This window comes from Microcaecilia unicolor, chromosome 2 (genome assembly GCF_901765095.1).
Source record: "Microcaecilia unicolor chromosome 2, aMicUni1.1, whole genome shotgun sequence".
Lineage (NCBI taxonomy): Eukaryota > Metazoa > Chordata > Amphibia > Gymnophiona > Siphonopidae > Microcaecilia > Microcaecilia unicolor.
In genome coordinates this window covers 241,437,232-241,454,195 of record NC_044032.1, presented here as the reverse complement: position 1 = coordinate 241,454,195, position 16,964 = coordinate 241,437,232, and the positions used below count along the sequence as shown (strand labels likewise).

Here is a 16,964-nt window from a genome sequence, read left to right as displayed (position 1 = left end):
TTGCAGCAAAGTAAACCCCCTCCTCCAGAATGCATAGTTTACAAAGTACCCACAGGAAAATGTTCTGTGGTGGAATGCTGACCTGATTATCAGTTTTATCAATTCCTCTTTAAATATCTGCATGGTGGATAGCCTGCAAACAATGCATATATTAATTCAAACCCTCATCACACTTAGCAAAGCACTAATGCTCACACTCAGTTTCCTCCTTCCCTGCTGTATGTTGGTTTTTCCATATGCGAGTTGCTGCTTGTAATTTTCCAATTTGGTACAAAGTGAGACCATGGCTCAGCATTAACACTAGACTGGGGGACAGGATGGATCACTGCTATATGGACGGAAGATGGACCTGGACAATTTCCATTTCTGTAGCTGATTTATTACATTCCCTGAGTAGGGAAATGGGACTTGATATACCGCCTTTCTGTGGTTTTTGCAACTATATTCAAAGCGGTTTACATAGTATATTCAGGTACTTATTTTGTACCAGGGGCAATGGAGGGTTAAGTGACTTGCCCAGAGTCACAAGGAGCTGCAGTGGGAATCGAACTCAGTTCCCCAGGATCAAAGTCCACTGCAGTAACCACTAGGCTACTCCTCCACTCCAAGTAGTGGCAGTCCCCAGATTCTGTTGGGGGTGGGGAGACAAAATCTTAATTTAATGATAGAGTCTGAGAAAATGCATACTCTCAGGTCAATATCCTAAGCCATTTATCTGGATATGGTGCGGTATATAGAGTACACTTAGTTGATATTCCAGCGCCTAAAACTATGCGCCTCCATTTACACCAATGAAAATGTGGCGTAAATCCCTGCATGTAAACTTACGAGCATTGGGCCATATTCTGTAATTACGTGCATAAATTTTAGAACGCCCACAGAATGCCCATTTCCCTGACCATAGCCACACCCCTTTTGAACTGTATGCATTAGAACTCAGGCGCAGTTTATTGCAGGATATGCTTAGTGAGTTGTGCGTGTAAATTCTAATTATTGCCAATTAGTGCTCATTATTGCTTCTTAAGCGCTGTTATCAACATTGATTAGCTTGTTAAGCCAATTAAGTTACGTGTGTTGTTATTGAATATGCCTGAATTTTGGTGCGGATCTCTAGGTGCGTTATATAGAATCTGGCAGCAAATGTGCTCACAATTGGATTACAGACAAAAATTCTACTTTTTGACCAATCTGTACTACTACTGCTATTATCTGCTGTGCTACCAAACCTAAGCAGTGCTGTGCACATACATATATCAAACAGGCCCCGTGACACAGTGCTCAAAATCTATACAAGACAGCTAAACAGGACAAATAATAGATTATTAGGGAGTTTCATTTATTATAGGGTATAAGTAGTAGAATATGGGGATACGAGTCAACAGCAGCCAAAAAAAGGCAGGATAAGTGAAGATGGTGCACTCACCATATAATAGCCTGGCAGCAGTTTCTGCAAGAACTCGGCTTCCTTGTGCTGCACTGTTTTGATGATAAACTCATCATCACTAGTTACAAAAAATAAAGATCCGCTAGCACCGGGGTTGGATAACTCTATCAAAGGCTCACTGCAGATCGAGTACTGAAAGAAATACAACAGAGAATTCAGTGGTTTCCAATTCTCCCATCCTACGTTCCCTCCTATACAAAATGCATTTATTTGCTTTCCCTGCAGAAAAATGTTAACAGCTCTCTCTCTCTCTTTGTTTGGCCATCTCCCTCGTCCTCCTCCAGGACCAATGTGAAGTGATAACAGAATGAGAACAACAGAAGACACCTCCTCTGAGACAAAGCTCCTCCAAAATGGGGGTGGCCCTCTTCCCGAAACACACAAACACACACACAGTGAGAGCTGCACTTTCTCCTTCTCTCCCCATGTTCACCTCTGTGGGGGTAATTCTATAACAGCAAATCTATACGTTAGGTGCCTGTGTAGGTGTAACTGGGTGTGTACCCATGTATGCAGAAAGGTGTGACCACTGAGCTGGTGTACAAGCTCATGCCTAATGCACATAACTTACAGTGATCTATAGTGTTTCCTGCCCACACCGTACTAGATTCTACCTCTGTGTATGCCTACCTGTAAAATACACGCTACATAACATATGCATGTATTTGGCATTTATGCATGTACAGGGTAAGGCAAAAAAAAAAAAAGTTAACCACTAGAGTTTTTGCTGTTTTCTCAGCAAATTACTGGAATTTCAATGTGAAATTTTACAGCTTTATTTGTTGAGATTTCCTTTAAATATTTTTAGTGTGACCACCCAGTGATTTCTGCGCATTCATAAACGTTTGCACTGTAAAACTACCATTATTTGAAATGAAAAAAAGGGTGGGGGGTGCCAGCTTACCGATAATCACATCACAGTGATGAAGACCTTTGTGTAAGGAGCAATGTTGGAGGCCTATCACAACCTCCACCAAAACTCACAAACAATCGCCAAACTCAAGGAAGCGCTGCAGATGAGGTGGAACAGCCTGCCACAGGGACCGATCGATAAGGCTGTTAAGAACTTCCCAAAGCGACTGAAGGCTTGTGTTAAAGCTGAGGGTGGACACAACCTTCACCCTCACTGGCAGCTGATGTTTTCTCTGGACAGAAGACCTTGCTGGAGGCTAAATGGCCACCCTTACATGCTGCTAATTGTATTGTTTGAATGACGTTAATTTTACTGTGTTTTAGGTCAAATATTTTTAATGAGCAAAAATTGCTAAGTAGTAATGCAATTCTAAATACTAATAGAGCAAGCTGAACTCTCCTGCATGTAGTTATATTGCGTTATCCTTCAGAGCTCCACATTCACTTTTGATGTAATCAATGTGAAAGCTTCGCTAGCCAGAATTCACAGCTTTCAAAATGTGACCGTCTGGTGAGCTTCTTCATAAGTCAAAAAACCTCTAAATATTTACTAGATTTTTCTAATTTTATTTGATCTGTTTTGTTGTGGTTTGTCTTTAATCAAACTTAGGATAATATATATGAGGTCCTTATCTTTTAAGTAGTGAAAACTTCAGGGAATGCCCTACAGTGAGCCCCTGTTTCGCCACCGCTTCTCAGGTTTCTCTATGAATTCTGGCTAGCGAAGCTTTCACATTGATTACATCAAAAGTGAATGTGGAGCTCTGAAGTCTTTTCCTCTGTTAGGATAACGCAATATAACTGCATGCAGGAGAGTTCAGCTTGCTCTATTAGTATTTAGAATTGCATTCTCCAGCAAGCACCAAGTGAATACTTAAGTAGTAATGCTACAATGTCAGTAACATAACTTAGATATTACTATCAAACAACATTTAATTATCTTAAGTATTATGACTAAATATGTACATAAAATTTCTCACTGATATTCAAAGCGGTTGCTGAGAAAACAGCAAAAAACTCTAGGGGGTTACTTTTACTTGCCTCATCCTGTACGTGCACAGACAATATGGTACATTAGAATATGCCATTATTCTAACCATTTACATGCGTAATAGGGGCAAAAATGTTAGCACATATATTACAGAATTACCCACTAAATCCCCCAAAAACACATGATCAGAAAATGTGTTGTGATCAGTGCTTAGCCCACCAATGATCCCAACATCCATCTACACAACAAAAAACAGTGGCATGCTAGGACTATTTATTTATTATTTATTTATTTTACAGCTTTTATACCCCACAATTTCCCACCACTGGCAGGCTCAATGTGGCTTACAACATTTATTCAAAATAGTTGAGTACAATAGATGGAAAAGGGATAGTCAGGCTTCCACACCATTTTAAGTTTAGATACTTTGTTCAAAACCCTTCTTTTTTATCCTTAAACGTATAAAACCTTTCTTCCCGAGGGAAACATTTCGCAATCTAATACAATCACTGGTACTAAGCCATGCAGACTATTGCCATGGAATCTACGCGGGATGTAAGGACTCATAAAGAAACTCCAGACCGCCCAAAACACAGCAGCCAGGCTGATATTCGGTAAAACACGATTCGAAAGTGCCAAAACCCTCCGAGAAAAAATGCACTGGCTCCCAATCAAAGAATGTATCACCTTCAAAATATGCACCCTGGTCCACAAAATTATCTACGGCGAAGTCCCAGGCTACATGACAGACCTCACAGATCTACCAACCAGAAACAGATCCGGATCATCACGATCATACCTAAACTTTCACTACCCAAACTGCAAAGGACTCAAATACAAAGCAACCTATGCATCCAGTTTCTCCTATATAAGCACACAACTATGGAACGCACTGCCAAAAGCCGTGAAAACAATACATGACCATTTAAAATTCAGGAAATCACTAAAAACCAACCTGTTCAAAAAGGCATACCCTACTGACCCAACTTAAATGCCTAAACTCTGCAACAGAGCAAAACCAAAGGTCGTATTGAACACTATAGAACCGTCCTCTCTTCTACCCCATAAAAACTGAAACACACGTATCTTATTTTACCACTACATCACCTTGTATCTGTCTCCCTACTGGACTTGGCGAACGCCTTCACGGTATTATGTAAGCCACATTGAGCCTACAAATAGGTGGGAAAATGTGGGATACAAATGTAATAATAATAATAATAATAAAAAGTTCTCTGTCGGTCCTATTACTATGTATACGTAGTTATCTTTTGAGGTGGTGATAGTGGAAGAAAGGCAGTATCGCTCCATGGTGTCACTGTACCTTGAATACTGTATGCAATTCTGGTCATTCCATTGCAAAAACGATATAGCAGAATTAGCAAAGGTACAGAGAAGGGTGACAAAAATGATAAAGGGGGTGGAAAGACACTCCTATGAGGAAAGGTTAAAGAAGTTAGGGCACTGTGCTGGTTACAGGGCATTTAGTGTGGGGGGTTATAGGGGTTGACTTCTAGTGTTAGGGAAGATACTGTGTAGCTAAAGTTAAAATGTTTGAAAAAGAAGGCTTATGTGTTGTGTTCACTTCCTGAATCATTTGGTTTTAGAACTGCGTTTGATTCTTTTAAACATGAATACTTACTGGTTCGATAAAACTGCCTAAAAAGAAAAAAAGAAGATAGGGCTCTTCAGCTTGGAGAAGAGACGCCTGAGGAGAGATGTAATAAAGGTCTGTAAAATACTGAGTGGCATGGAATGGGGTAGATGTGAATCACTTGTTTACTCTTTCCAAACATACAAGGACTAGGGGGTATGAAATGAAACTACTAAGTAGTAAATTTATAACAAATTGGAGAAAATATTTCTTCATGCAATGTGTAATTAAACTCTGGAATTTGTTGCCAGAGAATTTGGAAAAAGTAGCTAGCTTAGCACGGTTTAAAAAAGGTTTGTTTAATTTCCTAAAAGAAAAGTCCATAAGCCATTAATAAGGTGGACTTGGGAAAATCCACTGCTTATTTCTGTTTTACTCTTCTGGGATCTTGCCAGGTACTTGTGACTTGGATTGGCCACTGTTGGAAACAGGATACTGGGCTTGATGGACCTTCAGTCTGTCCCAATATGGCAATACTTATGTTCTTGTGAGAAAGCGCATGAGTTCTTCTGTCACACTTCCACAGGCCCAAACAAGTTTGTAGATGGGTAAGCTTACTTTTCAAAGTGACCTCTGACACAAGCTACAGTGAAAACAGAAAAATTGATCTGTACTACTTAAATGTTGGAGGTAGTCATACAGAATAACAGACAAGAAAAACCTTCCCTGCACCTGCCTATCACAGGAGGAACAAACAAAACAGGAGGGAGGGGTATAGAGCAAGTGTTGAAGAAAGAGGACATATGCAAACTCATTCATCCAGAGTACTAGCAGTCCAGATTGTAGTACTGATGGTTAGAGGTCACACTGAAACTAGGGTAATACAGTGGTTGACAGCACAAAAGAACACTTGGCTCAAGGAATCTGCCCAGTCATGTTTCTCCACCTCAGAGCTATATCACCCAGAAGGAGATACAAGGACATCACTGCTTTGCCTACCAACTTCTGTTTACTTTCTCTCCTGGATAGACAGCCCAGGGTCGTTCGGGTGGGTTTTGCCAGCCTGCCCGTTTGTCCGTGTTTCCAGGCAGGCTGGCCTCAGGGTGTCCTGTACTCCCTTCCCCTCCTCTCCCCTCCTGTATGTTATTGTTGTGTCCTGGTGGTCTAGTGGCATCTTCAGGGCAGGAAAGAGCCCCCTCTTTCCAGCGCTCGGCAGGAAAGAGGGGGGCTCTTTCCTACCCTTAAGAGGCCACTAGACTACCAGGACATGATAAGGTACGTGGACAGGTGGGGAGGGAATGTGGATGGAGTGAGCTATAAAAAAGGTGGTGGAGGGAGGCTGGAAATGGAGGGAGAGGAAGGGAATCTGGCTTTCCTGGCGGGGGTCGTCAACACTGCGGTATAGGGGCATGGGGGTGTGTGTGATGGGTGTACTCTTTGTTTATCACGGCAAATATGGTAACCCTAAGCCATATAATATTCAATCCAATATCCATGTCCCTATTCACTATTTCCTGCCACCAAGCTCCATAATAATCCACAGGGTAAGCCAGTCTTATAAGTCAATATTGCACCACAATCCCTGCCAATACCAACACTGTTCTCTATGGAACCGCAGCATGCTGGTACCAACCTGGCCATTCAACCACGTACAGTAAGGTTATGCCAGTAAAAACAATTTCTAAGTCCATCCACTCCCTCCCTCACTCCCATCCAAAAGAGTGCCACAGACTCCAGTCAATCACTGGCCCTTCCCTGACTTCTTCACCCTCAGAGAGCTTTAGTACCCATTATCGTGTTTCTATCACCTACTATCCCACAGGTGGCGTTACTCAGGGACTGGGCAGGGGTTGGCATCAAGGTTTAAACACTAGTTAGCACATGACCTTATTTGAACAATCTTTGTTTCAGCATTCAGTGGGTCTTTTACTAAAGATTAGCTCGAGTTATCTGCAGCAGGGCCCATTTTATTCCCATGGACCCTGCTGCAGATAACTCGAGCTAATCTTTAGTGAAAGATCCCCTCAACGTAAGCACGGTGCTGAGAATCTACTTTGGTTAGCACATCAGTCAAAAGAGAAATCAGTAATGCCACTAGGGTGTGCCACATTACTAGAGGGCAGCAGCAGTGTCAAAACTGGCTGTGATCCAAGTGTGTGACATGATGATGGCGCCTTCATGGCCTTTTGACTGAAACCCCAATCGGCCTAAGACTCTGCTACCTGATCCTGCTATGGAAACAAAACCATTTACACTCTGGTCAAAGCAGCAGAATGAATCCTTATATTGAAAAAAATACATCTCAGTGCTTAACGAGTTTCCTTCCTGGCTATCCCCACTTTTATTCCAGTGAGGATCACAATTAAAGCCACATGTAAAGTGTTTATCGCATGAGCCTCATTTTGTTTGATTAAACCTTTTCTGTACTGTATTCCCAGGTCAAAGTTAGAAAGTTTTGAAAGCACGCCTGAAATGAAGAGATGAACTGCATAAACAGAGCAATTAAAACGTGCAAGAGCTCAATTAGAATTCAATCAGCAACATTCACAGGGGCATTTCCATCCAATTAAAATATTCTGTGAAAATAATTACTATACTCAGCAGCAACACGGTGGCCATTAAAGCACCTATTAATGTGGCAGATTTCATGGACTGTCAATTAAAATTCTAAAAATTGAAAGCATTGCCAGAGGGAAAGTATAAGTTAATTTAGCATCTAAAAAAAAAAAAAACTTCAAGCATTCAGGGGTCCCTTTATTGAGCTGTGGCAAAAGGGGGCCCGCACTGGCGTCAGCATGTGTATTTGGTGCACGCTGAGCCTCCCCTTTTACTGCAGCAGGTAAAAGGCTGCTTTTTGGGCTTTTTTTAAAAAGAAATGGCCATGCGGCAAGTGAAGCACTTGCCACGCAGCCATTTCGGAGGTGGCGGTAAGGGCTCCTGCGCTAACCAGGCAGCACGTGGCATTGCTCTATTACCGCCGGGTACACACCGGTGCTACACAAGTTAAAATATTTGTGTAGCACCAGAGATAGCACACCCTGGGAGTGGGAACTACAGCCGGGTTGCTGCGGTAGTCCAAAGGTACTTCCAGTTTAGCGAGCAGTAAGCCCGTGCTGGGCTTACCGCCGCTTAGTAAAAGACCCCCTTAGTATCCTAGAAAATCCCAGGGAATCACAGCAGTCCTTTGGCACTATGGAGCCATGCCTTACAATTACCCCTATGGGAAAAAGACAAGTTCTTACCAGATAGTCATCCGGTTTGATGCCAAAGAGTTCTCTGAAATAGCGGAATGCCAGTGGAGCGTAGGTCTTAAACCGGAAGTCAGGGTAGTGATGGGCCGGAGTCAAATTGCTTCCTTCACTAAACAGTCAAAGTGAAAGAGAGAGAGAGAGATTGCAGAAATGTGAAAAAAAAAAAAGATATTTAAAGAATTACATAGATCACTAGGCGCACAAAAGCTAAGAATGTCCGAGCTGGTGCATTAAAAACATACAGCACCTTCACAAGTGCTTGACTGTGTGACTGAAAAAAACTTTGTCTTGTTTTAACTTCTTCCCTGAGGCAGAAGCAAAACAAGGGGACTCCTTGTCAGTGGCGTTCCTAGAGGGGCTGACACCCGGGGTGGATCGGCGATGCGCCCCCCCCCCCGAGTGCAGCGCCCCCCCAGGCGAAAGAACCCCCCGGGTGCACGCCGCTGGGGGGGGGGGTTCCGCGCGCCGGTCAGTGTCGTTCGTTTCCATGCTCCCTCTGCCCCGAAGGGAGGGCAGGGCTGGAGGGGGGGCAGGGGAAACAGGACAATCGCTGGGTGGCTGGAGGAGGAGCAGGGGAGAGAGCAGAATCGCTGGGTGGCTGAAGGGGGGCAGGGGAGAGAGCAGAATCGCTGAGTGGCTGGAGTGCCCCCACCTTGGTACGCCACTGCTCCTTGTTGGGCAGCTGCAGTGTGCTACAGGGATACTACTTGTTAAGCTGGACCCAGTTGAAGATTACAAGCGGATATTGTGAAGGTGCTGTAACCACCCAGGTGGAGAAAGAAAAATGTTTTTCTCTGTGCATTTGCGGCATGTTTTGGACATTTTTTCAGTAGTCACTGTAATTCCTAGAGAGAGTTTGCAGTTTTCATTTTTTTTCTCTGTTTTTTGGCTTCAGCGTTTTTTTTCTCCCTGTGAGGAGTTGCTTTTCACTGGTTTGTTTTTTAGAGAATTGATTGAAACTGGTGATAGGTGCTTTTTTAGGGTTGACCATCTTTGTAGGCACCCCTGGGCTATTGAGGCTTCCTTTCTTTAATATATTATTTATCTGCAATCTCTGGGGTTACTGTTGGGCTTTAGAGCAAATTCTATATGATGCAACCTTGGAACACAACAGCAGGCCAATAGTCTGAAGAGAGGTTTTAACAGTAACATTCAGTATCAATACATGATTAAACTAACAATCCAACAAAATTGCTAACATTTTACTCACTAATTTCAACTTACCAGTTGTAAGATGTCTTCCTCTTCCCCACTGAGATACAGCACCTACACTTACATCATCTACTATAAAGGCACCTCCAATGTTCTGAAGCTGACTCCGTGGCTTCAGCACTCAAGGGTTCGTAACGGTGTAGATCGCTCTCTGCCCATGTCTCTCTGCCCCGCCCTCACGTCTAAACGTCATGATGTCAAGGGTGGGTAAAACACCGTTAGGAACCAACGAGACCTTCAAGGAAGCCACGGAGTCAGCTGCTTCGGAACTTTGGAGGTGCTTACAGCTGGGTGGCTGTAGGGGGGGGGGCAGGGAAGAGAGCAGATTCGCTGGGTGGCTGCAGGGGGGGCAGGGGAGACAGCAGAATCGCTGGGTGGCTGCAGGGGGGGCAGGGGAGACAGCAGAATCGCTGGGTGGCTGAAGGGGGGGGCAGGGGAGAGAGCAGAATCGCTTGGTGGCTGCAGGGGGGGCAGGGAAGAGAGCAGATTCGCTGGGTGGCTGCAGGGGGGCAGGTGAGAGAGCAGAATCGCTGGGTGGCTGCAGGGGTGGGCAGAGGATACAGGAGAATCGCTGCATGGCTCGAGGGGGTCAGGGGATACAGGAGAATCACAGGGTGGCTGGAGGGGGGGCAGGGGAAACAGGACAATCGCTGGGTGGCTGGAGGGGGGCGGGGAGAGAGCAGAATCGCTGGGTGGCTGAAGGGGGGGGGGCAGGGGAGAGAGCAGAATCGCTGGGTGGCTGGTGGGCGGGCCAGGGGAATAGCTGGGTGGCTGGAGGGGGGCAGGGGAGAGAGGACAATCACACACACTCTCTCTCTCTCACACACACTTGCACACAGTCTCACTCTCAGTCACACACACTCGCACGGTGCTTTCAACCACACAGGGGGGGGGGGGAGGCACGGAGTCCCGAGAGGGGGGAGGGGGTCCTCAGACCACAGAGGGAGGGGGGAGGTATCTCTGTCACACACACACTTTCTCTGTCACACACACTCTCTCACAGTCAGTGTCTTTCTCTCTCTCACACAGTCTCTCACACTATGTCTCACACTGTACCACATTCACTCTCTATGTGTCACACAGTCGGTCTCACACACACTCTCGGTTTCACACGCTCGCTCTCATACACTCTCTCGGACTCACAGAGAGTCTCTGTATTGCACACATACTCTCTCACACTCTGTCTCACACACACTCTCTCTTACACACAGTGTATCTGTGTGAAACACACTCTCTCACACAGTCACTGTTTCTCACATACGCACTCGCACACACTCTCTGTCTCACGGACACACTCGCACCCTGACTCACTCTCTCTCTCTGACACACACACTCGCACATTCACTCCCTCTCTCACACACACACACTCACACATTCACTCTCTCTCTCACACAGTCACTCTCACACTCACTCTCTCAAACATACACACTCCCAGGAAAACCTTGCTAGCGCCCGCTTCATTTGTGTCAGAAACGGGCCTTATTTACTAGTATGATATAAATGTAATATACAATGAGCCATTTTCAGAACACAGACTAGAAGTCTGCCCAGCACTGGCCTTAATTTCCAACTACTGACCACAGAAGTCCACCTAGTACTGGCCTTATTGTCAAACTACTGGAGCTGTAGTCGAAGTCCATTCTTACCCCTCTCGATCTGTCCTTTGCCATTTATGGGACACAGATCGCAGAATCTGCCCGGCACTGGCCTTACTTTCCAATGACTGGAGATAACGTCTAAGCATCACTCCTGCCCATCATAACTCAACAGCTACGAGATCATTTAAGTAAGAAGGATGGGCAGAGGAGAGAGAACAGTCTGGGCAAAAGGGGAGATGATGGGTAGGAATGTAGCAAGAAGAGGTGGAAACAGAGAGAAAATGGAGAGGTAAGCAATGGATTAAAAAATGAATGCAGAGCTGAGAAAGAAATGGGTTGAAAATAGCAGCCAAAGTGAAAGAAATGGAGAAGGTCTGAGAGGAAGGAATCAGGAAATAGAACTCATTTATTTATCTGTTTGGATTTCACTCACTCCTTTACATTATAAGTCAGACAAATGTTATTCAGGTAGAGTGTATATCTCCCCATCCCCAAAGGGTTTACAGTCCAAGTGTTATGGCAATAATGTGGTTTATTGGCCAAAAAAGCAGCTTAACATAAAACATTTCACCTTCACCTATGTTCAAAAACAAAAATGAGCTGTTTCACATGCATGCAAAGCATATCACTATTATGCAAAATAAATTTTGCAAGCTGTGTCACTCAAGGAAAGTTAGTATCTCCAGAGGTATTGTTAATTTTTCCCCAGTAGCATTAACCTGCTAACTTGCAGAACAATGCATCAGAGGAGCAAATTAAAGGGACCGGCCTATTTAACAAAAAAAGCCTCTTCCCCTCTCCTGGACAAAATCATGTCCCCTCCCCACTCTGAATTATGTAAAACTGTAAATTTAACCCCAATCACCACCCATCAGTTAATAAAAATCACAGTTCCCCTTCCCCTCAGCACCTACCAACTCTCTCCTTGAGGGTCTAGTGGGGGAAGAAGCAAGCCCCAGTTGCTCCTGTAGTAGCAGCTGGCTTTCAAAAATGGTACCACTTTGTTCCCTAATAGTCTCTCAATACAACCACTAGGGGTCAAGCCTAGCAGCAGTGCCACTGGACTACCACTAGGGGCTGTGGTGGCACCATTTTTTAAAAGACAAGCACTGGGATGGGAATGACTATGGATTGTATGCTATCACCATTATACCTCCTGGTGAGTTGATAGGTGCCAAAGAGGGGTAATTCTGTAATTATTTTGAATTGAGTGGTGAGACCACTACCCTACCATTGATTTTGGTTGTGAGGTAGTCCTTTTAAATCACTGGTCAGTCACTAATTTTACTGTTGCTTCAACTGGAAAGTGCAATGTTACTGGCTGCAACAATGATGGGACTCATTAAGCCACAGTACTGAGGTATCATAGGTTAGTGAATTCTGCAGTAAGTTTTCCTACATATAGTAGCATTAGAACATTCTTGCTTATTTATTTATTGGGACATATTAACCACCTTTACAAAGTGAGTCCCCAAGGCGGTGTACTGCAGGAATACTCTATTTTACATGGCTTATTAAACAGGGACCAAAGCTTGTACCTGAAGCAACAGAGGTAACGTGATTAGCCCAAGTTTACATTAAAGCTTAAAGAAGTTTAGAAGGAGTACTGACTGATTTTTCACCCTTGCCAATGCTTTCGCTCACTTTTCAATCCTTTCTCTCGAAACGGCAGGCCTATGTGTAGAGTCATCACAAAGGTTGAGCAAATAGGACAACTGCCTGGGGAGCCATGTGGAAAGCTCCTGGTGAACCCTGGCCATGAAGGATAGAAAAGAGGAGTCACCAGAGCTGGTAGAAGGACAGAGGACCACATCCTATGTCTGCCTAGAAGAAAGAGGATGGTGGGCATGGTTGACCGTATTCCTTTGGTCATCCAGATGCATTTTGGGACCAAGGTCAGTATGTTGGCAAGATTCTGGTTGCAAAACCTACTGCCAGGAAGAGAAATCCGCTTTAGAATAGCCTAGTGTTTAGAGTAGAGGGCTGGGAAGCCAAGGTTCAAACCCTTCTCACACTGATGCTCCTTTTGACCTCACCCTCCTCCACTGCCCCAGGTACCTAGTTGGATTGTGAGCTCTTTGGGGCATAGAAATACCTACTGTATCTGAATAAAATTCATCTTGAGCTCAGGTCTGGAAAGGCAAATATTAACTCCTAAATCCCAAATCCATACAGAAACAGATGTAAAAGCACCACTCCTATTAAAAAACAACCTAAACTGGCAGAATAACTTGTCACCAGGCTGCAGACACACATCTTATTTAGCATCATGACTAATAAGCGAAAAGAAATATTTGGATTTTCTTGCTGTCCCCATTTAGAAACAGCAAAGTGACCCGACTCGTGGGAACATTGGTACAGATGGTCTATAAATGACTCACATTAAACTACACTTCCCTAAAGAACCACAAACACCAACCTGGCCAAAATGTGAACGCCTCGCCTCTCAGGCAGAGGACACAGAGAAATACCTTCTATTTATTTACATATATACTAGGATTGCTAGCTGACCTGGACTGGTTTACGGTGTAAATAACCAGCACTCCTGCCAGCAACACAAGGCAGCTACCACAGGTTGCTGGACTGAAAAAGAATGACAGAGGCAGAAACGTTATCTACTCTGTTCTATTCAAACTGTTATAACCACTTATATGACACTGGATTCAAAGTGGGTTACAACAAGATATTAACAAATACCCCTTGATTTTGTAAAGGTCACCAAAAATTGCATGCACAAATTTAGGCGCGTTTCTGATTTGCGTGTGCAGTTTAATTGAATAACAAGCCAATTTAACAAGCAATTATTGGCACTAATTAGATTTAATTGGGACCAAAATGCATAAAGTTCAGCACTGGATCTGCGCCTAAAATTTACATGCATTCTAAAAGATTATAATGATGCTCGTCGTAAGATTGAGCAAATCGAGAACTATAATAGAAGGTTAAATTTGCGATTTCTTAATTTTCCAAAACTCCCAGGGAATCCTCCATTTGAACTGTTTAAAAGATATTTAAATGAAAATTTAAAATTTCCTCTTGAAGCCACTGCCCCAGTAAATAAAATTTATTATATTGTGAGCTCTCTGGAGAGAGATGGAAAAAAAACTGATCCGACACAAACAAATGTGGATTTGGAAAATATTTCAGCTCTACTAGAACAAACTTTGGATAATTGTGCTGAAAGATCAACCCTCATAGTTTCTCTGGTATTTGAGCAGGACTTAAATGCCATTATGAGAAACTACTGTAAGAACTCTAACACCCTCTTTGGAGGGGAAAGGATATGGATCTATCCAGATGTTACAAAGCAAACCCAGCAAAAAAGGAAGCTTTTCCTGGCAATGATAAAAACGACACTAGAGATAGGTGGTTCTTTTTTTCTTGCATATCCGTGCAAATATATGATTAAATTGGGCTTGACTAAATATGTTTTTTATTCACCAGACCAGTTAAAATCACTCTTAGATTTGAAGCAACTTAAATAACATCTATATATACATTATTGGGAGTATGCAGTGAATTTTCTGTTGAATTTAATTATTTCCGCATGTAAACTTCTCTATTCTTTTGTCCTCCTCATCCCCCTTTTTCTTAAATTAGTGGTCTGAGGAAGCTCAAATTGTTTCTTGGTTAATTAGTTAATTCGATGAAGACTGTATATTTTCTTTTGTCTGTATTTTACAAACAAGTTATGCTTGTTAATAATATTGAAATAAATAAATAAATAAAAATAAAATTTACATGCATTCTAAAAAAGGAGGGCAGAAATGGGAGCGTCATGGGCGTGTTGGGGTGGAACAAGGGCATGGCTTTGAGTTACATGCGTAATTACAGAATAATGGTACTCTGTGCATAAAATTAGACACAGACATTTATCCCACATTTTTATTGGTGCAAATGGCTGCGCCTAAATTTACACGCGGCTCTCCACATAAGTGTGTATTCTATAAACCATGCCAAATTTTAGGCGTGGCTTCTAGAATACCACTTAAGCATTTTTTGCACTGATTTATAGGTGCCATTTACAGTATTTACCCCACACTAAAAAAGTATAATTTTTTATTTGTTAAAAAATCATATTTTGAAATTCTTAAGAAACAGGTCTTTAAAGTTTTTCAAAAATGTAAATAGGCTGGCTATAATTTAATCAAAATAGGAATGTCATTCTGGATTTTACCAGATTTAAAAATAAAAGAACCATCCAACAATCGCTTAACTTGTACATGTTTGGCGGAAGGATAACTCAGAGTTAGAGAAGAATGAAAATGCGAAGAATCTCTAACAGCTGGTAGAATTTTAAACACCAAGCAGGCAGTTTTGAATTCAATTCTGGCATTTACAGATAGCAAGTGCAATTGAATTAACAACGGAATAACCCTAACTTTTGAAGTCTATAGATCAATCTCACTGTGGTATTTTGTAATAATTGTAATCTTGAAGACAGTTCAGAAGAAATCCCCAAATACCGAGAATTACAATAGCTAAACTGGGACAATATCACTGACTGAACACCTGAACAAAATGGTCTGGAGGGGAAAAAAATGAACGTAGTGCATGAGCTTGTCTTAATTTCAAGAAACATTTTCTGCGTAAGATGTTTAGGTGAATCCATTATTTCAACAGAGGAAAAAGTGAAATGAATGACAGTTAGATGGGTATCTCCTTTACACAGAAACAACAGGGAGAAGTGGGTACAGGAGTGGTGAGCCACTTTCAGACTTAGGATGCCAAATCCTGCTTGACCAGGAGTGCTCTGTGGGACCTCCAGCCAATCACTGGCTACCCTGTCTATATCTAGTAATAGCAGTGAGCTACTGCAGGCACCTGGGAAGGCCAGTGATTTCTAAAAGGCGAGCACTACAATCCCTGCAAGGAAAGGCAGAACTGGCCTTTTAAAGGCACCTTCAGAATTCAAACCTTAGTCAGTGTTTAAAAATTACCTTTTTATTGTTTGATGGGAAGGGGAAGAAGGTACAATACATAAGAAAGCAAGAGAAGAGGGTCTGTCCATGGAGTATATCCTATTCTTGCACAAGTGTTATCAAAATGTCATTTTTCATGGTCTCCTTTAATTATTGACCTTCTCCTTCTTGGCATCATTATGAAGCTTTGACAGCCCAAGGCCTGGAGGGGGTCCTCCATTAAGGCACGCTGGTTGTCTTTCCAGAGCTACTACCAACCAACAGAAAAAGGATGCAATCTAATTAAAGCAAAACTTAAATGATCTCACAGATGGAGTGAACTTTGACGGCAGCTTCAGAGTTTGGGAAGTAAGGCCAATGCCGGGCAGACTTCTACGATCCGGGTCTCGTAAATGGCAAAAACAGATCAGGATCAAGGCTGGAGCTGGTTTCGACGGCAACTCCAGTAGTTGGGAAGTAGGACTGATGCCGTACTTCTACAGTCTGTGCCCCAAAATTCGTGGGGAGAGACAGAGATTACGTACACCAGCATTCAATCATGAAGAAGTGGAACCTGTGCACAGAGTGCTAGATTCAACTCTGGCCACCTTGTTGGGCAGACTGGATGGACTGTGCAGGTCTTTACTGCCAACATTTACTATGTTACAATGCTATGAAGCCAGCCCTGGAGCCAGTCCTAATCATTACAGACAGTATAGTCATAACCCAGACAAAGGAGATACCTGAATTTTTCTGCTGTACTTTGGGCAAGGTCAAACCCCTGATTTTGGGTACACTGTTTATTTTTTTTTTTTAGGGCTGCAAGTTAATCACAGTTAACTCTGCGATTAATGCACTAATTATTATATGATTAAAAACATTTAGCGCATTGCAGCATCTCCTGTTTCCTCCAAACATCTCTTTGGCTCTCTTCTACTCCCAACCCCAGTCCTCGGTGCGATACAGCATCTTTCTCCCCATCCACAATTCAACATCACCCCACTTGAGCTGGTCTAGAGTAGTCTTTTGTTGGTCCCCAGTAGCAGCATTGTTGCACATAT

General features: G+C 43.0%; 1 protein-coding gene across 6 annotated transcripts in view; it reads right to left on the bottom strand.

Moving 5' to 3' along the window:
- Positions 1 to 16,964, bottom strand: part of PIP5K1B (phosphatidylinositol-4-phosphate 5-kinase type 1 beta) — a 435,282-nt gene that overhangs the window by 122,492 nt on the left and 295,826 nt on the right. For all 6 annotated transcript variants that reach the window (XM_030193839.1, XM_030193840.1, XM_030193837.1 and 3 more), the window contains 2 exons: positions 8,184 to 8,301; positions 1,424 to 1,576 (listed from right to left, as the gene is read on the bottom strand). In XM_030193839.1, coding sequence (XP_030049699.1) covers positions 1,424 to 1,576; positions 8,184 to 8,301 — 271 coding nt within the window. The remainder of the gene's footprint in view (positions 1 to 1,423; positions 1,577 to 8,183; positions 8,302 to 16,964) is intronic.